At 41.9% G+C, this 26007-nt stretch overlaps 1 protein-coding gene across 1 annotated transcript in view; it reads left to right on the forward strand.

Annotated features, from left to right (window-relative positions):
• The window catches only part of LOC138269580 (cytidine monophosphate-N-acetylneuraminic acid hydroxylase-like), a 680173-nt gene that overhangs the window by 241535 nt on the left and 412631 nt on the right, over positions 1-26007 (forward strand). The window contains exon 4 of the mRNA XM_069218806.1: positions 8629-8738. Within this exon, the coding sequence (XP_069074907.1) occupies positions 8629-8738 (110 nt within the window). The remainder of the gene's footprint in view (positions 1-8628; positions 8739-26007) is intronic.

Raw genomic sequence — 26007 nt, forward strand, 5'->3', positions numbered from 1 at the left:
TAGAAAAGTTGCCTTTTACTGTGGCTGAAATACCATCTGCTGAGTGGCTAATACACGGGGTCATTAATCTGCCTATATCTACACTTCAATTCACCTCCTGTTTATAACACATTCCGGTAGGCAGATATGAAAGGCTGGGAGATAGTTACATCCATGAGGTGTGGGAGCTTCCCTTCTCGTACAAATGTCTCAGTGGCATGAAAGAAGCCTTTCTTAGCGGTAGTGAATGCGAGACTTCAGTCAGCCATTCATTGGTTTGTAAACAGCTGTCCTTGCACGGGGCATGTAACGTCTCTACTGCAAACTTAGCTTGTTATCTGAAGGGAGTTCCAGTCCTCTTGATTAGACCTACGTTCCAGGTGTTTTCAAACGGCAGCTATGTCCTTCTCAATGGTGAAGACTGTTGTGGTATAAAACCAAGAATAGTTCATGTCGCTTCAGTCTCTATGGTCATTACATGCTGTTGGAACGTACTATTCCCCCCCACTAAAATGAAAGAGATAGCTGACATTTGGCCTCACATTGCTACTTCAAATGTGAATTTTGACAAGTTGAGCAGACTCAAGGCTTTATTGTTTGAAAAGCATGTGGCCCTTACATCTGCGCGCGAGACCTACGCACTTCAGGTGGCAAGGTCATCGGCAGAAATACAGTCCCTTTTAAATGCAAACTTTCTGAGACACTTTGGTGAACTCGTGGGATGAATATTTAATGCGTCCAGTACAACTGGAATCGCACATTTTTTCAAAGCTGTTGGTTCTGGTTTCATTCACACCTTCTCCTCCGTATTCGGTTTAATAGCATCAGCAATCCACTCAATCTTCTCTGTCATTTTCAGGGGATTTCCAATAACTTTAACTGGCATCTTGCTGTTGCTATTCTTTATGCGCTATGGCTGTCCCGTTGCAAGGAGGAATGAAAGCACTCCCATCAGCGCAGCTGTGTCGTGAACGCATGATGCAGTATTTTGGAGCAACACTCCTGGAGCAATTGGAGTAAGGCTCGTCTTTGTCATTCAGACCGGTCTTGCATTGTGTGCAGCCCGTGTTTCAGTGCCTCTGGTGCTCTTTCAAACATGCACTGGAAGTCTGTCTTTCAAAGCAGCGTTTGCCTACATTGGACGCTGATCTGTTGATGTTCTCGCTGAGGGTTCATTACCAGACATGCGCATTGAGGTTGCGTTTGATACAAGAAGCTACTTATGAGTTACCCTTTTGGGAGAATGTAGCTCGCGACTCATCACTGGGCACACCACGGAATGCCGCCTTGGCTGAAGCTGAGGCTACGGAACCCAATTGCTCTTTGATCCTTTTTGGCAATGACTTTCCGACTTTAACATCAGCCGAAGTGGAAGATCTCCTGCTCTCTATGGCCCGAGAATCAATTGGAACTTTTCAAAAGTGACTTGCCTTTTGGAATTAGGTTTTATGCCACATGCTCATGATTTACATTGTCCCATTATATTCTCATGTGTCCTTTCGACTGGTCATCATTGACATTGCTTTTATATATACATATATTAGGTTGAGCTTTTTAGCAATAAATTTATATATCTTTGGCTTTGAACCACTTTCAACCGACAAAGGGAGGGTGTTGTGTAGCCATTTTTAATTATAGCTCCATGCACGTTATTTTAACACACTAGGCCACTGTGCACTTTAACCTAGATATATTTTATTCAACTTCGTTTTAATATTGTTACAATAACCATTTTTACGGTCTCGTTTTATTTTCCGTTTATCTAACTGTTTTTGCCTTGGCCAGCACTCTGTTCTCAAACAAGACATTCTTGGTCATTCTGTGCTTCTTCCAAGGCTACAGCACGGTACATTGCAGGTGAACATGGTAGAAGTTTAGACTTCAATATTCGTAGAAAATACACATCCTTACGTAGGAACATTATCTCAGAATATCAGCTGTGTTGTTATAAAAACACTTCCTTGTGCCTTACACGTTATAGGGAGATTCCAGCCAGGCAACCATGACTGTATGCTTACTGCTGAATGCTTCGCTACAGATGCTAACGCAGACCGCATATCTTTGCTCAGGTATGGGGGTTGATGTGTTCCCAGGAGAACCTGAAGGGCAGAATTAGAGCTTAACATGCTGTGCTCTATCTTAGCCTAGGTAGGAGTTGGTCCATTGATTATAGTGACAATATGATAGCGTTATTCTGATGCTTCACTCTGCTAGTCACAATTTTAATACTGTCATGTTGTGTCACCCTGGTTGTTGCAGCTCCCGCTTTGCTATCTAAGGTGCAGTTGTTTTATTAAACCTATTATTGAAACATGTACTGCCTCTGTTTGTCATTTATATATGAGACTGAATTGTAAATGAGAGAACCAGATGAGACCTGAGTGACCACAACTTCCCTGAGAAGCCAAATATGGCATGCGCTTGGCTGCCCAGTCATCCCTACCCTTGGGTGGAGATGAGGAGCTGCTAGTTAGCCGGAGCAAAACCCGGATTGGAGCGACAGGTGTCACCCGCAGTGGGTTCGACTCAGTCTCCCACACCGCGGGCAATTCTGCCGCTCAAAATCCAGTAGTCTCATTAGAATAATGAGAGCCTACGCAACAAGGTGTTTAGGAGAAGGCTGACAAAGGTTTCGCTTCAGTGGGAAATTGGCTCAGCAACATTGGAAAAGTGATTTTATTGAAAATAATACAAGGGATATTGATTATTGTTATTTGGGTAATTGGAATATGGGAAAATGTAAACTGTGTAAAAGGATCAAATGAAAGAAGACGAAGAATAATCAGAGGAGGGAAGAAAAGAAAAGGGAAACATTTTTAGGGAAAATTCAAAAAGGGAACAAAAACGTGAAGGACTTGAAATGACAGAATTTTAGCTGATGCAAAAAATTTGTGAGTGGTAATTTAATGTGATGACACATTTAGTCATCAGAGGAGGGATTGCTAACGCTGATGTTTTAATGAAATTACTAATGAATATTCATGTATTCTGACAGTTGAATTTGTGTAGAAAATGTAATAACTTAGAGAAAATAATGCACGCTTTTGAAGGTGTGACCACATGAGTGGCCACCATTGTTCACAAAAAGTACTTATTAATGGCTTATTAATATGAAATGATGAGTTTATGTTTGATTAGTGTAGTAATATGTCACATTAAGGATCATGCATTATGTATTAGCTTTATTAATTGTAGGCCTTAACTGAGCTGAGGTCTTGGCCTAGTTGCATGGCCTCATGTCAAGCTGTATTTCTAAAGCATTTAATAAAATATCTGCTTAGAGAATTAAATTGTGATTTTCCACTGTGCTGACCTAATGTGCTCATAGCTAAAGGTCTTTCTCATGAGAACTGCTTGCTAGAAGATGCTGTTCTTCCGACAGCAACATTGTTAAATTTATTGTGGGTAAGACTGTCTTTCCCAGGAGTAGACAATAGAGACACTGACTAGAGTATAAGTTGCAACATTATTGTTACCTGATGATCCGGATGATGAGAACAGTACGGACGGAGCCAACCATCGACATGTGAACCGTGAACAAGTAGAAATGTAGATTTAAAGTTTTAGTTTTATTGGACAAACTGTGAACTTGTGATTCCTTGACCAATAGGGACTTGGAAAGTCATTTTAGGGAATCTATCTTGGCCGGACTGCACTGAGAAGAAGACCCCATTTGCCATCGGTGATTTGCCATTTGCTCATTTTTCCTTTTTTTTGTGCATTTGCCTTTATCTCATTCTTGCCCATTTTCCGTCTTGAGAAGAGACATGCTTAACTTAATGCTTAAAGAGTTTGCCTTTTCTGAACTTTAATGCTGAAGCCTGATGCCTCGCTGACTGAACTGATGCCCTGATGACGAAGACTGTCACAACTTGCTGATCCAAAATGAGGATAGGTATATTGACTATGATGTTGTTTGATATGTCTACTTGTGTTTGTTTCTAGGACCAACCACGCCGTTTTTATAGAGCCATAGTTAGATGTTTTTCCAAATTGGTGGTGACTAAAATTGTTTTGCATGAAGTCCAAACAGGCAATTCTAACCTGGTGTTAGGATCCTCAATAATGAAGTTCAATACGTGGAGTAACCTTAATGTCTTTTCGTTTGCGCAGTTATTCTTGCTATTAATTTATACTGTAACTTTAGAATGCGTAGTAGCTCAAGCTTTGATTAGATTGTAATTCTTTCATCACTTCCGTCAGCCATTGTTGTTTCTGTATGTTTATCATTTTTTTACATAAAGGTGTGGTTATTCATGACTGCAAGGTGATGGTGTGTGACAATTACTGACTCCTATTGATTACTCATGGTATTGATTGTTGTTGATTATTGATGTTAATGATTAATTATTGATCTCCATGTACTGGATATATGGTGACTCACAAGGTTCATCGACCTATTCGCCTCCCCTTGTAAGTTTACTTATTAAGGTCAGATGCGCCAACACAGGTAGGCCCCACCTCCAATCACTGGCTAAAATTAGGCACTAGGCCTGGAGACTTACTTTAGGTGAACTCCTGTAGGTTTGTGGTTTCTATATTTAGGGACATATTTATACGCTGTAATTAGCTGCATTTTTTTTGTACTCTAATTCGGTGCAAAACGAACTCCATATTTATACTTTGGCGCTAGACCCATCTAGAGCCAAATTTATGGAGTTAAAGTCATTTTTTGGATGTGGTAAACTTACCTTGCCTTAATGAGATGCAAGGTAGGTGTTCCAGTGCCAAAAAATGACTCTATGGCCTTAACGCCATATTTATACTCCTGTGCAAAAATGGTGCTTGCTTTGCCCCATTTTTTAATGCCTGGGTCAGGGCAGACGTTAGGGGACCTGTGAGCCTATTTCCATGATGGAACACCATGGAATAAGCCCACAGGTGCCCTCCCCAGGCCCTAGGGACACCCCCACCCACACCAGAGGGACAGCGGAGGATGGGGGACCCCATCCCAGGTAATTACAGGTAAGTATCTTACTTTATTTTTTAAAGTGCCATAGGGGGCCCTAAAATGGGCCCCCATGCATGGCACAGGGTGCAATGGCCCTGCCCAGGGGACTCTGGTCCCCTGTGCTGGCCACTGGGGTGGTGGGCATGACTCCTGTCTTTTGTAAGACAGGAGTTATGTAGTATGTATGGTTTTATGTCAGAAAATGACTCTAGGCAGGTTAGAGTCATTTTTTTTAACTCTAATCTCCCCAATGTATTTTTTTTGTGCAAAACCCCCTTCTTCCATACCGCCAGCCTCATCCGTCTAAAGTCATTTTTTTACACTAGCCTACCCTTTGCACCGGCTTGCACCATTTCATAAATATGATACCCGGCCAGTGCACAGAAATGGTGCAAGCCGGTGCTAAACTTTTTGGTGCAAAACTACGTTAGTACAGTTTTGCACCAAAAAGTATAAATCAGGGCCTTAGGATCTCTGAGTAATGTCTAATGCTCCTGGCCCCCTGCATTTATTCTGTGTTTTAGATGCCTACATCAGCCTTAGTGGTTTTCAGCTGTGGATAATGTGGTTTTACAGGTAGTTTGTAGGAATCAGGACTCTGCTAGGCTGGTGAGATGAACCCCATCCAGGTCTGGTGACATGAACCCCATCCAGGTCGGTATAGGTAAGATGACACACTGATCTGTCTTCAGACTCCTCTTGGTTTCTTGTTCTGGATTCCTGCTCATCCTCCCCATCATGAGCGATTCAGCAGCTGTCCTCGTTGTCCTCCTTCCAGATTTTCCATTCGGGTCATGGCTGTTCAAGGCAATACTTAAAGTTGTATAGTGCTTGGTCACTTTTTCAGTACTAGTGCCATGTTGGAGGACTGGAGAGTGTGCTATAACCTCATGGGGTAAGAGCTGGGACAAGGAAAGCAGATAAGTAGGTAATTACTGGATAGGTTCAGCACTGAGTTCAGATCTTCCTTGTCTCAGTTCTTTATACCACCCTCCCATTCCCTTGCTTGACCTTCTCCATACCTTCTGGCTTGGCATCGTACAGAAAGAAGTATATGTCTAAGGTTATATCTTTCTTTCCCTCTTTCCTTCCTTCTCTCCTTTATTCCTTCCCTCCTTCCTTCCTTCTCTCCTGTCTTCCTTTCTTCTCTCCTGTCTTCCTTCCTGAGGTGCCTTTCAGAAGGAAAGGTTTCATAAGCCTGTAGAATATCTCTGATCTGGCAAAAAGGCACTAAGGACTGGGTCACACAAAAGATGGGATTCCAGAAGTATTCGAAAGCTCCAGAAATCAGTGTTGTCATACATGGTCGACGAAAGGAAGTTCCAGGCGTTGGCCATAAGCACTGAAAGAGGTTTGCCTTTCTTTCAAGCTTGGCAGCCAGGAATGGACATGAACTCACTGGTGTATAACAAGGGAAAGGTCTTTTGTAGATAAATGGATGAGGACCTTAAAGTGCCTTTGTGGCAGATGCATAGAGCCTTAAATAAGCATTTTTGCCAAGGAGTAAGCAATGTAAAGATGTGAAGAGAGCGGAACGAGCAAATACGAGTTAGGTTGGTTTAGAGAGGACACATCATTCTGGACACCCTGGAGTCTGTAGGAGTCTGTAGTCTGCAGGAGAGGTAGACCGGGAGACTGAGGTAAAAATAATTGCAGTAGGCCAATCTTGGGATAATACGTGCCTGGATCACTCTTTTTCTAGTCTGTGAGTAGATAGACGATTTTCCTCATAATGTGAAGCACACTGAAGAGGCCTGGTCAATTTGAAGAATAAATATAAATTGCTTATCAAAAATAATCCCTGAATTTCGAACTGTAGAAAGGATGGCAGCTGGGGACAAGTTTGGTAGGCTACCAGCTCTGAGACCCCTGGGTTTTATTTAAAAAAACATAATTTCATTGTAGTCTGTGGTTAGTTTGAGTTTTTTAAGGTTCTTCCACCTAGAGTGGCGCACAAGCAGTTGGAGTGAAGAGAATTTCTGTTGGCGTGTAAATGCAGTAAGAGTTGAGTGTTATTCGCATAGCAACAGGAATTCATGGCCAGGGACTCAATGAAAGCTGAAGGGGATCAACCCTGAGCATGTAGGCTCTTCACAGGGTGTTTTTGAAGCCTCTCCAGCAAGGTACTGGAGCAATAGCCTACATATCTTTCAAGAAAGAGGACAGACAATTGAGAGCAATGTCTCTTACCCCAATTAAAGCAAGGTGGTGTAACAGAAAAGGGCGAGACACCGTGGGCCAGATGTAGGTAAGTGGCAAATTGCGACTTGCAACCATATGACCTTAAAGGAAAACGAGCTGCAAATAGAAAAAATACCGAAACCTTTTTGTTTCTGTTTTTTTCAGAGTAGGCAGTGGTCCATAGGACCACTGCCTGCTCTGAAAATATAATTTTGTGAGCATTCACAAAGGGGAAGGGGTCCCATGGGGACCCCTTCCCGTTTGCGAATGTGCTACCATCCACTTCAAGTGGATGGTAACTGTGAGTTGATTTGCGACCGCTTTCGCGGTCACAAATCAACTCTACATCGTGGTGCGACTCGCAAATTGGAAGGGCACACTCCTTCCTATTTGCGAGTCGGAAACACATTTTGCAAGTCGGTACCGACTCGCAAAATGTGTTTCTGCATCGCGTAAGGGCTTTTGCGCCTCGCAAACTGCGTTTTTCACCGTTTGCGAGGCGCAAAAGCCTTCCTACATCTGGCCCCATATTCGGCATTCTTCATTAGACTTTGGGGTGGAGCAAAAAAACCTATGTAAAGTTCCTAATCTCCAGTGTGACACTCACGTTAACAATGACTGTTTCAAGGAAGACCTGGATTCAGAGTTATACACATTACTCATAAGTAATCGAGCCATTCTCTTGTTCTGCTAGGTGGCCCGGGCATGCCATATCCTGGCAGCGGTTGTTAGCGACTGACCACCATAAAGAGGCCCTCTATCCATTCCAGTGACTCTCTTGGATTGCTTCCATATGACCTGCATATGAACCGGCTAAGAAAGAATAAGAAGAATTATCCATGCCCTGGGAGCATGGGAAATCCAAGGGATTGCCTCCGCTGAGCTGCACGCGTTAGGCCTGAGTAAATCACACGGACTTTCTCATACACCGTCGCACTTCTAATGTTAGAATTAGTTGATGGCTACTGTTGCCAATCCTAACATGGCAGGTGCACGACATTTCAGAGGCAGGAATAGATTTATCGAAGTGTTTGTTAGGGGTCACTAACCCCCCAAAACACCTCCAATTTCAACAGACAAGAGCTGCGGTGTCAGATGATGCAGACATCATATTATTTGGAACATAGCACTTTGCATCTTTACAATTTTTGTAACCCTGAAAGCCTGGAGCCCAAGCCACGGAGATTTTTTTAATGTAATTTACTCTAGTTGCACTTGTGATGTAGTTCCTGCAGTAAAGCAGGCATAAGCCAGGATCCTACTGGCATGCCTCTAGATTTCAGGGGTACTATAAGGGAAAGCCACACCTGTTCACAGCAACGTCATTGCTAATGGGCCTTATTTTATAGTAGCAGGAATTATGTGCAAGCACTCACATCAGTTTGTTTACATTTAAAAATATAAATGCAGTAAAAGGAGGAAAACATCGACCATATTTGCATGCATTCTGTAAAATAACAATGCTTCTTATTGCGGAGCCTACAATGTTATCTTTATGTCTTATTTTTGAATTGTAGTTATTGAAAGAGGTGAAGGTGCAGGACTTTCTCTGGTTGAACTGAATCCTCTAAATCCATGGGATGCTGACCCCAAAGATCCAGAGGCTCTGGCATTTGAAGAAGTGCAGGTAAATTCAAATTGTGACAAGATTAACTTTTTTCCATTGCAGAAGCTGGCATAGTGCTTGCGCTGACAAATCCACTGTATTCCCACAGGAAAGGTGTACTGGGATTTTTGAATACCGCATAGCACTAAAGACTTGGATGCTGCCAAAATCTAGTGAAACGAGTGACTTTCAGAACATGTCACACTGGGTTGTTTACGTGCCCTCTTATGGTATCCATCAGACTCCGTTTCAATTCCTTGTTAAGGGTAAGGATATGCGCCCCTATAAAAAGTCTAGAACACATTCTCCTGACCTCCGGCACAGTACCAAGTGCTCATCTGAATGCAGGCTCAGTACCATTTTCACAGGGACATTTGTGCTTCCTAAATAAGACATAAACAAAGCACATAAAAGTAACTTTGTGAATGTGCCCATTGCACAAAACGTATTGATAGAGATTTTATGCATGAAAATATATGCAACTTGGAGATCGTTACGATTATGATCAGAGTAAGATATTAATAAAGTGTTAGCTGTGCCTGTAATCTTTGCCTCATAAGTGGAGATCTGCTTAGGGGGAAGTATATGGAAAATTAGTGGTTTATAGGCTTTAAAAAGAAAATTTTAATATTATACCATAGAATATATAATGTAAACCAGTTTAAACTAAATGCAGTTTTACAGCACAGTAATGCATCATATCATGTGTGTCTTAAATAATAAAATAATATGAAGCCTTCAAAGCTATTTAATCAGCTTACTGACTTTCACCTTTTATTTAATTTAGTCTATACAGCATGAGAATGTGAATGTGGATTATTAGTTGGAGGGGAAGTAACACCTGACCAAGTAATAATGCTACAGTTCTGTACCATGTCCAGTTAAGTCTCAATAATTTAAAACTGAGCTCAAACCTTTGTAGATGTAGCACTGAGGAGACAGGCTTAATTTAGGAGAAGCGTGTAAACCATTTATCAGTAATATTGCAGGTAAAAACCTTAGGGGCAAGTTTTAGGTACCTAGGAATACACTCTAACACCAGCCAAGAGTCCATGACCTTGCAGGCACTACTTGGGTTTTGTGATTCACTTTACCAGAAGCCATCATCAGGGTTCAGGCAAATCCAGTTGGAACGGGTAAGTTGGGCTCTTCAAGTAGTAGATTTCGTGCAGCTTTTGTGGCTTTGTAGCTTAACAGGGGGTGAACCAACTGATCCTTGTAGTCCACTTCTTTCTTCTGGGTACAAGTGGGAGCAGTCTCAGCCCTTGGGGTCTCTCTCCACAGGTTAAACAACAGGTGTAGTATTTCTTCTGTTTTTCCACATATCCAGATGTCTTCTAAAGAGGGTACGGGGAACCACTTTTATGCTCAGTGCCAGCCTGTGAATGGGGGAAATTCCTGGCTTCTCCCTTACCAAAAGTTTCTGGTGTGTCTCAACCCACTTTTGCTCCACTTCCTATGTGCCTTACTATAAACTATATCACAGTGCCTCATTTTTCCTAAAACCAACATGGCAGAACTTTTCTTCCCCTGAGTACAGTTCCTTGTGCCCACCCAGCAGAGCAACTAATATTGTGGGCAAACATTCCCTTGTAGTCACCCAAAAGTGGTTCTGGGGACAGCTCCCCTCTTGCTGGATTTGGGGCCGGGTTTGCAGTAGGACAATGAAGGGGGCAGGTCTAGGTATGAGGTAGAGCTGCTTGTGACAGAGTAGGCAGCTTTTGGAGTTGAATTGAGATCTTGGACACAGACCAGCTGGCCATCCTGTCATGGGAAAAAGCATCTCCCCACACCCAAAGCCTTTGGCCAGTGTCTGGGAGCAATAAATATCTCACAAAAGTAGAGTCATTAACAGACAGGTGACACTGAACACTGACAGAAAGGCACATTTGACTTAGGAAGGAAAAAATTTCAAAATAGTAATTTGAAATCTGGCGTTACCATTAGATTGAATTTTAGAGTACTATTAGTCTGAGTCCTTGAATCATTGTTCTAGTTATTACTAAACTGAAGGTATGCATGGTAAGGCGTTATAATGTAATCCACTAGTTATCTATAGGAGAATCACACTTAAAAACAACTTTGAAGATTTGTCACTGCCAGGAAATGTAAAACTTAAAGACACATGTCGTAAAGTTTATATACCATGCAGAATGCCTTAAGGGTACTTAGGCCCTACCTTCTATAAGTATTGAAGAGGAATGTTTGGCCCTGGCAATGGTTCATTTTGCCAGCTCAAGTATGTAGTTATAAAACTGCACAATCAGGCTCCAGGGGCTGGCCTCAAGACATGTGTTGCATTGTCACTTTAATTGTGACACAAAAGGTACTGCAGTCCGCTAGTGACATTTAACTTTCAGGCCCTGGCTGCACTGGCTTCCGTGTACTAGAGACTTGTAGGTAAGCTAAAAGTGTGAATGAGGATTTTTAACCAAATATTCACGTTTGTAAGGGTTTAAGGGTCGGAACACATACACTGATGCCTGGTTAACAGGGTTCCAGCATACAGAGTCTAAAAACCAACCTCATCAGTTACATAATGGGAGCAAATATGCAAAAAGAGGCATTTCCATACTGACCAGATACAGCTAAGAACATCAGGTGAACAGTGATTGCTTTATTTGTGTGATTGAAGACCTCCAACAGCAGATGTCGGTGGAGGAGGCAAGTAACCAGAGTCAGTCTACTATTTCTAGAGAGGAGACTCATGTCCCTCGTAGGCTAGGTGAGGTTCTTATTACATGAATTGTTCACAATGCTCTTCCATACAATTACAAATGTGGCTTCCCCAGGTGATTTGTAGCTCTCTATTACACCTTTTAGAACTCCATATTGCAGAGGGATTTGTCCAGCATTTATATTACTGTAATTTAATTACTGCCACTTTCAATGGGTTGAGAGAAGTATTTTTGTGCTTTAAATTAATAAATAAACACAAACTGCCCCCAAAGTATTTAATCCCAACTGGAGATGCAAAGTAACAGAAACATTGTCACTTCGAATACATTTTACGCTCAAACTAAGGGGCATATTTATACTCTGTTTGCACCAAATTAGCGTCTTTTTTTTTCACTCTAATTCGGTGCAAAACTAACTCCATATTTATACTTTGGTGCTAGACCCATCTAGCACCAAATTTATGGAGTTGAAGTATTTTTTGGGAAGTGGAGACCTACCTTGCCTTAATGATATGCAAGGTAGGCATTCCTGTGCAAAAAATGACTCTATGGCCTTAACACCATATTTAGGGGCATATTTATACTCTGTGGCATATTTATACTCTGTTTGCACCACATTAGCGTCATTTTTTTACTCTAATTAGGTGCAAAACTAACTCCATATTTATACTTTGGTGCTAGACCCATCTAGCACCAAGGCCCAAATTTATACTTTTTTTGCACCGCATTAACGTCATTTTTTTACGCAAAAGTGGTGCAAACTGATGAAATATTGGCCCTTATTTATACTTTTTGCTGCAAAACTGCACTAACTCAGTTTTGCACCAAAAAGTTTAGCACCGGCTTGCACCATTTCTGTGCACCAGCCGGGCACCATATTTATGGAATGGTGCAAGCCTGTGCAAAAGGTAGGCTAGAGTAAAAAAAAATTACTTTAGTGGGGTGAGGCTGGCAGTATAGGAGAAGAGGGTTTAGCACCAAAAAATGACTTTAGGCAGGTTAGAGTTAAAAAAAAATGACTCTAACCAGATTAGCGACATTTTATTGTGCTAAACCTACCATGCCACATGTCTCCTGCCTTAGAAAAGGCAGGAGTCATGCCCACCATCCCAATGGCCAGCACAGAGGACAAGGGTCCCCTGGACATGGCCATTGCACCCTGTGCCATGTATGCACTTTTGAAAATAAAATGCAATCTTACCTGTACTTACCTGGGACGGGGTCCCCCATCCTCCGCAGTCCCTCTGCTGTGGGTGGGGGTACCCCTGGGGCCTGGGAAGGGCACCTGTGGGCTTATTCCATGGTATTCCACCATGGAAATAGGCCCACATGTCCTCTAATGCCTGCCCTGACCCAGGTCTTAAAAAATGGGGCAAAGCAAGCTTTGCCCCATTTTTTTACCTCTCCTCCCTCCCTTGCACCATTTTTGCATGGGAGTATAAATATGGCATTAAGGCCATAGAGTCATTTTTTGCACGGAAACGCCTACCTTGCATCTCATTAAGGCTTCCACTTCCAAAAAATGACTTTAACTCCATAAATTTGGCGCTAGACGGGTCTAGCACCAAAGTATAAATATGGAGTTAGGTTTGCACTGAATTAGAGTAAAAAGAAATTACGCTAATTCAGTGCAAACAGAGTATAAATATGCCCCTTAGCCTAAAAAAATTACGCTAATCTGGTTAGAGTAATTTATTTTGACTCTAACCTGCCTAACGTCATTTTGTTTTACACTAGCCTACCTTCTGCACCGGCTTGCACTATTCCATAAATATGGTGCCCAGCTGGTGCTAAAAAATGGTGCAAGCAGGTGCAAAACCTTTTGGTGCAAAAACTAAGTTAGTGCAGTTTTGCACCAAAAAGTATAAATAAGGCCCTAAGTTTTTATATGTGGTTAACAAAAAGTAAAAATATAGTTTTTCACCATCATCTTAAAAAACCTTTATTCAACTGAAGGCCAAAAAAGACAGGTAATAGACCTACAACATTAAAAACAATAATAAGACACATCATAAAACACAATTGCGTAACATGATTAACAGTATAGCCATTCATCAAGAAAGAAAAGAAAAAACAATATTCCAAGCAATAGAAGTGCCAAAAAGTGTTGTGTACATAGTGCAAAGGAAAGGCGCCAGCATGCCATGTTCAGCAATAATCACAAAAAAGAAAGGCTTCAGAATAGACAAAAATTTATGGTATACACATAAAGAAGTTGCTTCATGATATTATTAAACATGATCATTACTTTGCAGACCACATTTCCTGTGCATAATAATGTGCTGTCCATAGCTCACTCTGATCAAAAAGACACTTAAAGATGGATGGGATTGTAAATGATGTATAGTTGTCTCATAGTCTCTAACATTAATGTCCTTTAAAAGTGGCAATCAAACATTTTTCCTAAAGCTCCAATAAAATTTACAATATGGGTTTAGGTGCAACGTGGACTGTGTAGAGAAGTTATCACTTGGGCACGAATTGAGGGTCATAGGGTGCCTAACAGGGTCAGGAAAGGCCACCATATAATACAGGGTGCTGAATCTCAGTCTAGTTAACAGGACCCGCTGGTAGTTATTGCATATCCGTATAACATATGGTTTCATAGCAGAATTCAAGGGACTATTCAGGCACACCATGGTTTTAGCCTTCTGGGTGTAATCTCTGTTATTCCTAGACGTGCTCCAAAAATGATCTTTGATAGTCTGACTAAGAGCAAAAGAAAATGCCTCTGGGCTACTACAGAAATCAGTCAAACCCAAAGTATTGCTCATGGTTTTAATAGCCATTAGCAAAGGGATGCTAGTAGCTTTGTCTAATTTCATGCAATCCCTAATCACAACAGGGCTGAAGTTGGCTTTGTTGAGATTGCTAACCACAGAGGAAGTGGTTGAATTCTAATAAGATCGATAACACAATCAAGGCCAATTGTGCATGGTTTGAATAGGTAGCTGTACTGTGTGGAACTACCAACAACCTTTTCAGACAATTATTTTCAACTTTCTGGATAGTCATAACAATCGTAAGTAGCAACTGACAGAAAATTATATTTCTAAACTATCACAAACTCTCTGAAGGACTTAGAACCTACATTTTTGCGGCCCTAAACAGGCCTTTTACAGGACGTGCAAACTTGGCTGTAGTAACTGTGCCAAGTTGATTCCAAGTACAATGATCATCAGAAAGTATTCCCAGAGAGGAAAATGATAACAGAGGTACAATTTCTGGTACTGTTAATAAAAAGAGTGTTTCCCTTGTTAGTGTTAGGCCCATAAAGCATGATATGTGGTCAGCTCAAATTCATTCCTAAAGTTCACATAGCTATCCAAGAGCTTCTGTAAACCAAGTTACATCCTGGCAATTAATACCGCATCATCCGCATAAAGTAGTACAGGGACCGGGCGAGTACATCAATGCGGCATGTCTGCATTTAAATTGACCAGGTGATGTTCAAGACCATTGGTGTAAATAAAAAAGGTGTCAACACACATCCCTGTCGGACACCCCAGGAAAGTAAAACACTATCAGTAGTTTCCCCCACAGAGCCAAACCTTACAGAGGCAGACACATCACTATGTTGCTCTCCAAGAAATTTGACAATAGTAGCTTCCACTCCCAGTTCCAAAATAATGCTCCAAAGTTTAATGCAATGCATGTGTTCAAAGGCAGAATTTAAGTCCATAAAGGGTAAGTAAATTTGTTGTGATTTAGTCAAAGTGTATCTATTGATGATTAGCTGTGGATTTAGGCACTGTTCCACGGTGCCTAGTTTTGCCCTGAATCCATATTGTAAATTCGACACTATTTTGTTATCCTGAGCCCAAACCTCTAACAGATCTAAGATGATCCTGCCCATAATCTTTGCTGTTGAATTGATCTGGGAGATGAGCCGGTAGCATTTTGGACTACCTCTAGCCCCTTTCTTGAATATTGGTACTATAACTGAATGTGACCAGGATTCTGGTTGGCTGGCCTTAGAAATGCCATTCAGGGCATTTGTTAAGAGGGGGGCCCATAAGTCCACGTTGTCTTCGAAGAGATTGACAGAAACCCCATCAGGGCCAGGTGCCTTGTCTGTTGGACAACTATTGATGAACTTTGTTCATCTCAATAGTCATTCCTGAGTCTGAAATCACTGATTCTTCCATCAAAGTGCCATAGAATTGGTGGTGTGAATGAGTAGAACCATAAGCTTCTTTATAGTGTTCAACCCAACTATTTGGTTGGACTAACAACCAAAGCAGTCTTTACTTCGGGAACATCTTTAAAAAAAGAATTGTTAATCACTTCCCAAAATTTCCAAGAGTCCTTCCTATTACTAGCAACTATCAGGTCTTGTAGGCCTTAAATCTGATCTCCTTCTTTCTTGTTTCTAGTGTCATCCTATAGGACTTACAACACGACCTGACAAGAACGGTAACTCATGAAACCATTTTTATTGCCGTCAATAGGACGCAGTATGCACTTTGGAACACTTAAAGTCAAACTACCCAACTGGTTTCTGAGGGTAATTCATGGCCTGAATAGTAGGCAACTCCTTAACAGAGGTGCAAAGAGACTGAAAGCATTTTCTAATGTCGGAAGATGCCCTGTTAATATTTAAATATAAAATCAGTGCCTCCCTGTTATTCTTCACAAGGTTATTAAACACCTGAACCTGATCAGTTTTGGCACATTTCTGTAGAACACCTTTGTTCTTTGTGACAACTGTGGGAATGACTACCTTTTGGTCTTTCATGGGGCTACTGAACATATTATCCTCAACTTCGTACTCTGTATGGAGTTCTAACAAGCCATCACTAAACAGCACATAATCAATGCTTCTATGGCAATCTCTACCTATGAAGGTTGCTTTAAGGACAGGACTCTTAAAAGTTGAATCAAAAATTAAATGCAATTTCTATTTAACTGTAACATTGCTAAGAACCTCCCCATAGGGGTTATGTGAACTCTGCATTAATGGTTCACCATGAATATTACTTAAACCACAGGCCACCTTACTGCCTCGATTACAACAACGGATGTTAAAATCACCCATCCATAATGGAGGGGCAGACCCCAAAGCCTGTAAAAAAAAGTCCAACTCTCTCCTCAATGTGTTAATAATTAACAATTATTTGAGTCAAAGCAATTGTTGCAATAATTAATACGCAAAGGCTTCTTTGTCCGATATTCCAACCATATAAATTGAAAATTATTGTTGCTCAAAACCACTCTAATGATTCGTCTGGAAAACACAGTTGATATAATAGTTAACAAGCAACCCTCTGCCTTTTCAAAAGAACGAGGGATTGCTGGAGTAAAATAGGACACATATCCTTGTTTATGGCATGGGTTAACTAACCATGTCTCTTGCAGTGGAATAATATCATAGCTAAAGGTAGTATCTCAACAATGTGAATTGCTCAATTCAGAGCCCAAACCAGTCATGTTCCAATCTTACCTCTGGATTTTGGTTTAGTGGCCACACTGCTGTCTAAGGCATGTGAACAGTCAGAAATGGGTTATAATTACAGGCAGAAGTGTTGTTGTTCAAGTTACCACAGATATTGTCATAGGGACCCATTCCAGGTGTAACAATGCAATTTGTTGCTTGTCAGTCCACAGAATCGGACTGGGCAAGGGCTGCAAATCGATTCTAAAATAGGGGATGGTGGGTTGGGTTGGTATCTCCACGTTGACTGCAGGCCCTAAAATGGGGCAAGTGTCCTGAATATATTTTGGTCTGTAGAAAAATCCCAGGGGAAGAACGTCAACCCCTTTGCGAGCTTTCAACTATTGGGAAGTCTGGAAAAGATGCCTCTTACCAGACTCTCAGACCTAAAGTTAACAATAACATAGTCATAATTATCCAGTTTGGGACTCTTACCACCCCAAGCAACTCTTTGCACCTTAATAATATCTTGAACTAAGGTAGAGGTTCCGTTCAGCCGTGAATTAAGCCAGTGCGTCACCTTGTTGAACAATTGTTCATAGTTTTCTGTCTTTCATAAGACCAATGGGGGAATATCTTTTAAAACAATGGTGTATTGTGTGGCAGCAGGTGCAACATCCAAAACCCGCAGTTTCTCTGCTGCTGGCAAGTATCTCTCTGACATACTACTGCCCTGTACATCATCAAAATTAGTTATAGGACCCTGAGTAGCCTGTAATAACAAACTAGTTGGCACTGCCCCACTGGATGAGAAACTAGGTAAAATGAGTAATCATAATTTTTTAGAATAGAGGCATCCTTTTTTAAGAAAGCCAAGCCCACAGAAGGATGCCATTTTACCAGCGAATTCTCAATTACCTCAAGATGATTCAACACTTCTGCCATAAAGCCAGCCAGCTGTTCTCCCAACTTTTCAAGCACAAAGCAAACAGTATTGAAACCCTTGTTAGGTGCAGAAACTCCAGTTGTTTCTTTCCCTTTACAAATACTCTGTAAGCAGAGGGACCTAGGCCTTTTGTTGCCCCACCCTTTGAAGATGGACCCACACTTTTTGATTTCTTAGATGGAGGTGAAATCCACAGAGAATCACAATTTTTCTTGGAGCCCTAGGGGTCAGCATTATCATCTCTAAAAGGCAAATCAAAAACACCAAAAAACGAATCCGTGGGGCAGTAATGCTTGGATTTGGGTACAAGGATGAAATGGAGAACATATCAACTTCTTGAGTGATAGCCAGAGAAACACTTAAGTTGGCCCATGTTACATTGTTTATCTGCACAATAACCACATCCAGTTTGTACTTGATGGCCCCCATAGCACTTGATAAAAATTTGGCAATTGAGTCAAAGAGAGACCCTTCCTATTGGTGGCAGGTTGCAATGCTTTCCTCTCTCCCATGATTCAATTAGAGAAGACACAATTTGCACAAAAACCTAAAAACTCATTTAGTTACCTTGCAAAGCAGATGATGGAGCCAGGGGGGGTGGCCCAGCCTCTTCGGGGCTCTGAAGGGCGCAGATGGGCCCGCTCTTGGCCCGGTTTTCACCTGGGCATGTCCCATACAGAAGGAAGCTTGGAGCGCTTAAATGCTAGAGAAACAGGTGTGCAGCGTGCCCCCTCAGCAGCAGCAATGGAACGCTGGGGGTCGTAGCCCCACTCCAGCAGGTGCTCAAGTTCGAATTCCACTCAGCAGGAAGCTTGGAGTGCTTAAATGCACAAGAAACAGGTGTGCAGCATTCTCCCTGCTCAGTGGCAGCAGTGGAATGCTGGGGGACATCGTCCCACCCAAGCAGGTGCTCAAGTTCTAATCTTGCTCACTGGGAAGGTTAAAGCGCTTAAATGCATGAAAAACAGGAGTGCAGACTGCCCCATCCTCAGCAACGTTAAGATAATGCTGAGGGACTAAGAGCTACATGTATGAACATTTGGAATTGCGATTTCATAATTGCAATTTCATGCGAATCGCAATCAGGAAATTGAAATTCCAAATGTAAGAAACTCGCCAGTAGACCTACCTCATTAATATTAAGGAGAAAGATCACAATTTGCGACCCACTGGGAATTGCAAAAATCACAGCGATGGTGGCCAGCTGGGGTCAGCAGACCACCATGTCCATGATTGCTTTTAAATAAAGCAGTCTTTTTTTTTCTACATGCAGCCTGTTTTCCCTGAAGGAAGACGGGATGTGTTTAAAAAGAAAAACATGAAGAGTTTTAGTTTCATTTTTTAAGAGTAGGCAGTTGTCTGTGGGACCAGTGCCTGTTCTTAAAAACATTTTCACATGCATGCACAAAGGGTAAGAGGTTCCTTGGGGACCCTTTCCCCTTTGTGAATGGGTTAACACCCATTTGAAACTGGTGCTAACTGTGATTGTTTTGCAACTGCAGTCACAGTCACAAAACAATCATCATACCATTTGGAGTTGGTGTTAGGAAGCGACGCCCCTAACACGACCCTTCCCAATACTGAATTGCAAAACCCAAATTGAGATTCAGTGACAAGTTACATCCCAAAAAGTATTTTTCTAGTTGCAAACAGGCCGATTCTGTGAATCAGCCCATTTGCGACTAGAAAAATGCTTTGTACATGTGGCCCTAAGTCTCACTCCAGCAGGTGTTCGAGTTTGAATTCTCAATTATCTCAATCCTGAATCTTGCAAGTTACACCTACAGATAAAGTTCCTATTCAATGTAACAAATCCAACTTCAATGATCAAAAATCATGATGGAATCTTAATTAGATGTACAGTATTATTGTATCTGTTGAAATAGATTTAAATCTCAGCACAGCTTTCCTTAGATCCTACCTGGTACACGCAAAGAGTGTTTTTCACATTTTTATGCGTGATTATATGTGTACTAGTACTAAATTATATCTAGACACATGTTTCTGGATTTAGCCCTTTCGTAGAGAGCAGAGAAAAGTTATCTGGGGTTACAGGTATGCTGACCAAGTCTTTACAGGTCACAGTACCACTCCACAGGCACTGTAGTAAGCCTACTGCTTTTACCAGGAGTACCAGCTCATTGTAGTCCATTTTCATTACACTAATAGTGGATAAAATATTATTATTATTATTCACTATTAGTGTAATAAATTGACAGAATACAAAGAGAGTGAAGCCCCAACTGACATCCATAATGATGACCAGCCACTGTGTTCCTAGCACTGAATTTGCCACCTATCGTGCAAGGGAACACAAAGACAGCGCCAGGGGTAACAAAGGGCAAGCCAGGGGTTGCTGGTGCAACCCTAAATGACATCCATGGATCTACTTCATATATTTTTCCAGCAAAAGTGTTGAAATTATCCCTCAGAACAAGAGTTTATGATTACAGGGTACTATGCATCACAGTTTTGCATGAACCCAGCTGAGGTTATGGGATTGGCTGGAGCTGGTGACAGAACACAGGGGAGGGCCTACTTTAGAAGTCAGGCCCTAACAATGGAGGAGATGGACTAATAGACACTTTCACATGACACAGGGCCAGAAGGAGCAATATCCAGATAGACAAGGCTTACAGTACAGGGCAATGGTACCTTGAGAGCTGAGTAAGTTTACCTTGAAACTGAGAGTACCCCACAAGATAGACATGAGCTTGATTTGTCCTCTGAGTCGCAAGTTGATTGGAATTACATAGTAGCACTTCAGGAGAGCAACAGTATACAGCTGTAATAAATGTTGAGTGTGCCTTGTCACCTTTTCCTTTTTTCTCTAAAACCATTCACTTGGCACTCCTGTGAAAGAAAAATTGAAGTCTAACGATTAATATCTGTAGGTCCACATAATTGCCATTTCCCCCAAAGTAGCCAGGACAAATCAGTTTTATGTAGAATTAAGCCTCTCAGGGCTTGAAAAACCTACTCAACCACTCTCGGGGAGTTTTATTTTATGAGGTCGAGCTATTTTTAGATTCCACTTGACCCTTCTGGCAAGTGGGCAAAGAACAGGTGTACTGTTCAGTCAGAAACTGAATTAGCAATTAAGATGCCTTTAAATCTTATTCTTGTCACATTTGCTCTATGTTCAGAGACAGCAGTCAAAAGTCAGATTGTCTTCTTGTAATGCAAATACTTTTCCTTGTGACTGCAGAGTTCCAGGATTTTGTAAGGTGAACTGTCTGACCTATGTGACAGAAAGGCTTTTGGTGCCAGGTTTTTCCTAACACACAACATTTATATAACTAAGCCAACTTTACAAACGTTTTAAAATATATTACAGTAGCTGTGAAAGACCATTTTTTCTACTTCTGTGTGATGAAAAAAATATTTTAATAGAAGGAAAAAAGTCAGAACACTTTACTTGGTGATGTGCAAATGATAAATGTTTTCTGAAACCCAATTTTCACAGATTATTGTTAATAGACTAGGTAGTTTTATCAATAAAGCTGCAAGTTAGTGGGAAGGTTTTTGGACATTTTTTGGAAATTTAGGCCCATATTTATACTTTTTTAGTGCCACATTTGCATTATTGTTTTACTCAAAAGCGGATCAAAGTTACAAAATGCAATTATATTTTGTGAGCTTGTGCAGCTTTTGCATCAAAATTACGCAAATGTGCCTTACTGTCTGTAAATGACAGTGCGCCACCACATTATGCTTTAGTAATATATTTATTAAAAGCAAGGCCCATATTTATGCTTGGTTTGCGCTGAATTAGCGTAATTTTTTTAATGCTAATTCAGCGCAAACCTAACTCCATATTTATAATTTGGCGCTAGCCACATCTAGCGCCAATGTCATGGGGTTAACGTTGTTTTCTGGATGTGAAAACCTACCTTGCGTCAATGAGGTGAGAAGTAGGCGTTCCTGTCCAGAAAAGGATGATATGGCCTTAATGCTATATTTATCCCCCATGCTAAAATCTAGCTCGGGAATGGGGGCCTTAAATAATGACGCTAAGCTTGCTTGGCGCCATTATTTAACACCTGGGCATGGGCTGGCGTAAGGAGACATGTAGGCATATCTTCATGATCAGAGACCATGGAAAGTGCCCACAAGTGCCCTTCCCTGGCTCCAGGGACATACCCACCCACCCCCACCCTCACCAGAGGGACATCACAGGATGGGGGACCCATCCAAGGTAAGTCCCAGTAAGTATTTTTTTTTAATTATTTTTACCCGCTCGGGGGCCCTGACTTGGAGCTCCCTGCACAGCACTGGCCCCAATGGCCATGCCCAGGAGACATTTGTCCCCTGGGCATGGCTATTGGGGTGGTGGGCATGGCTCCTGTCTTAACTAAGACAGGAGCCTTGTCCATGGGGGTTGTGTGCCAGAAAATGGCGCTACACTTCTTAGAGGCAATGTTTCTGCCTCTAAACAGTGTAGTGCCATAATTTGACGCACAAACCCTAGTTTCGCTATGCCTCCCTCGCTCAGTTAGCGTCCTTTCCAAGGACGCTAACAGGGCATTAGTGCTAGCTAGCGCCATCCCATAAATATGGCACCCAGCCGGTGTCTTGGAATGGCGCTAGCCAGCGCTATACTTTTTTACGCAAAACTGTGCTAACTCAGTTTTGTGTGAAAAAGTATAAATCTGGCCCTAAGTTTTTTAAATAAACTGAGAAACACTCCTGTTCTGATGGCAAAACTATTAGTAAACGAAGAGGCAACTCATGCATTGATCATGTGTACTCTATATGTGGGCTAGATTTATTATACATGGAGCAAATGTTTAGTGTATTTAATCAAACAAAAGAGGATTTTTTTACAGCAGAAATGCTGAACTCACATATTGGAAGGTGCACTCATGTGTGAGAATGAAGAAAAAGGCGACAGTAAAATACAAAATTTACCTACGATCACACAATTTGAGACCCTTTCTGGGTCAAGTACATTACAGTTTGGTGGGGTAGGTTATTCAGGCTTCTCGACCTGCAGGTCTAATGACATTTTTATGATTTTTCAAGGCCTGCCTCTGGTGGTAGCTCCCCACTTTTACGCTTGTACTCCTCACCTATTTCTTGATGAATGGCGACCCACCGAGAACTGAGACCTCCTATATCTTAAGAACAGTAGTAGGGTACACACTGCTGGAAAATACTTGACTCAGCAGTTTAGTTTTTGTTGTTATTGTTGATTTGTTTAGTAGGTGAGAAGTGATAGTTTTCCTTGCATCTGTTTAATATAGCTCAGGGTTGAACGATGGTGGTGGAATACCCAATGTTTCTATTATGAGTTTACCTGAGGGATGGTCCTATTCATGTGGTGCTAAATCAGGGGTCTTTTCTCTAGACGGAGCTACTACTGATCAGTAAAAATCATTGTGAGCTACGAAAGGCCAAGCAACTCTTGCATTGTTACCAGATACCCCCAAGCCAAGCTTCATTGATTTTAGCCTAATGTCCATAGAGTCTGATACTATGGTTTGAACAAAATACTTAGACTATGGGGCACTATGGCAGAACAATCATTTGTCAATGAGGTCATGGTCAATGAGGATGTATGAACATGTGTGTGTCTGAATGGAATACATGTCTATCAGTGATTTAGAGACTGTCTAATGTGCTTGCGGCATAGGACATACCCTTCACCATAAGTAGCAATGTTACATCTACAACACAAACATACAATTTCTTTAAATGGGAGAAATTAAAAGTGTACAAATTGTCCCATTATATGAAACTTTTTCAGCAGGTTAAATGTCTCCTACTTAAAATAATAGCTATATTGTTCTGTTATAAATATGTGGTGGCTATTAGCCACTGTGAGCAATATGGTAGCTGTATGTAAGTGTAGCACTTTGAAATGGGAGAAAATTAAAATGATTTGTTAAATCGATCAGTAAGTTAGCCTTTCATTTTAATTTCTCCATTTAAAAGCATTTAGAAACATTGGGGGTCATTACGAGATTGACGGGCGGCTACCGCCGCCCGCCAAGCATTAACCTCCGTGCGGCCACCAATGCGGCTGCACTCCTGCGGACCCTATTACGACATCCCCGCTGGGCCGGCGGGCGCAAACCTAGTTTGCGCCTGCCGGCCCAGCGGGGATGAGGCCGCAACATAGGAGCCGGCTCCTAATGGAGCTGGCGGTGTTGCGGCCGTGCGACGGGTGCAGTAGCACCCGTCACGCTTTTCACTGTCTGCTATGCAGACAGTGAAAAGTTGCCCGGGGCCCTGTTAGGGGGCCCCTGCACACCCCTAACCGCCAGCCTCTTCCTGGCGGTGCAAACCGCCAGAAACAGGCTGGCGGTAGGGGAGTCATAATCCCCAGGGCAGCGCTGCTTGCAGCGCTGCCCTGGCGGATTATCACCGCCGGGGCTAAAACGGCAGGAAACCACCGGCCCCGGCGGTGCGACCGCGGCGCTACCGCCGCGGTCGTAATAAGGGTCTCGGTACCGCCAGCCTGTTGGCGGTACGGACGCCACATTAACCCTGGCGGTCCCCCATTGTGTTTTCAGTTCCAATATTGAGTTAACATAAATTTTTATTTAAGAGTTACATACATCAGTTCTTCAGCTCTGTGCCCTACTCTAGGTCATAGAGCACTGTTAGCACTGGTCATTATGAGGCCCTGCTATGTGCAACTGAAGAGGGCCAACTAAAATTACTCAGACCACTGACTTCGAAAGGAAAATGCCACACAGCGATAAAATAAATATTATTGACCTGGCCTCATTTAAAAATGAACTCAAGGCTGTGAGACACTTTAAAGATGTCAGCGAGCTATCAGTAACTTATGGTTGACTGACTTGTGTTAGCTAGAGGGATAATCAAGCAAATTATGTTTTAAAGATATTGCATGTGACCAAAATGCACAACTAGTATATTGTACTTTATGGACACAACTACAGACAACCTACAGTACTGGTGGCCCATGATACCTTCCCCTAAACTATTTTGAGATTGAATGACTACCACAGCTTGAAGTTTCAAACCTGTGTTGTGGAATGTGACGTGTCTCAATTTTCACACTAAAAAGTGCAGGGTACTTTCATACCTCAGAAGACAACCATTAGAGTGGCATTCGTGCAAGAGACCAGTTGGTTGAGACAGAGGCAAACAAGGTCAGTAGAAAGTGTAGAGGACAGATGTACTTCTCCACATATTCCTCCTTTGCTTGAAGGGTCCCAATATGGTTGGCCCCTGGAGTGACATTCCTGCACCATTATGTAATGGGTAGGCACATACGGGTACACTGCCTCTTAGATGGGCTAGAGGTTTGTGTTATTAATGTATATGCTCCAAATTCCGATGATTGTTTCTTTTTCTGGGAACATTTGAAGTTGATTACAGTATAATTGACTACTGATAACATGGGTTGTGGACTTTAATTGTACTCTAGGTGAGGATATGTATAGGCACCGCCCCCAACTGCAAGCAAAACCATCTATGGCATAGAGTCTACCGGTGAGGAGAGAAGGGTGTACCAGCACTGTCCATTCATGGTTAGACATACTCCATTGGACAGGATGCCACGATTCAGTGGGTGATTAGACATTCCCTGTTCTCTGAATTTCTGGAGATCTGGTGACTGCAGCAATTTAGGAAGAACGTCAGGGACCTGTCTGTGGTTCAGTGCCAGGAGGGAAGTGCTCCACACATTGTGACCTGTATCGAGGGTAAAACCACCTATTGTTTGAAGAGGCACAACTTGAGTTTGGGGTGGGATCAGGACAGTACCTTCAATATGCATGGGTATCAGGAACATCAGGAGCGATCTGTATTTCTCAGTGACCCCTGCAACTTCAGTTGTTCTAACCAAACCCTTAGAGATGTGTCACTCTGCACGTGCAGTGTCTCAACATTATAAGGCACTAAGGCTGATAAACATACAAAGGTGATACAGATTTGACAAATATGGGATAATGAACTGGAGATATCATCGACAGATGGGGAGTGGAGTCCAACTTGTGCGGATGTCCAGCTGACCCAGTAACACAGGTTTAAAGCTATCTATTTAAATTTCTTACACCATATTTATCTAACCCCTTTGATGTTATCTAGAATGTTTTCAGACGGATCGTTAGAGTGTCACATTTGTGGAGAAGGAAGGGCTTATGACATGACATGGTGGTGTGAACAATTGCAAGTGTATTGGCAAACTGTGAATAGTAAGCTGTTTGCTATTGTAAACTTGCCTCTTGAAATATCTGTTATCCTACATTTTATTCCCAAAAGTATAAAATCAAGAATTATGTATACATTTTGTACATCTGGAACTGATATTAACAA

This window comes from Pleurodeles waltl, chromosome 2_1, assembly GCF_031143425.1.
Source record: "Pleurodeles waltl isolate 20211129_DDA chromosome 2_1, aPleWal1.hap1.20221129, whole genome shotgun sequence".
Taxonomy (NCBI): Eukaryota; Metazoa; Chordata; class Amphibia; order Caudata; family Salamandridae; genus Pleurodeles; species Pleurodeles waltl.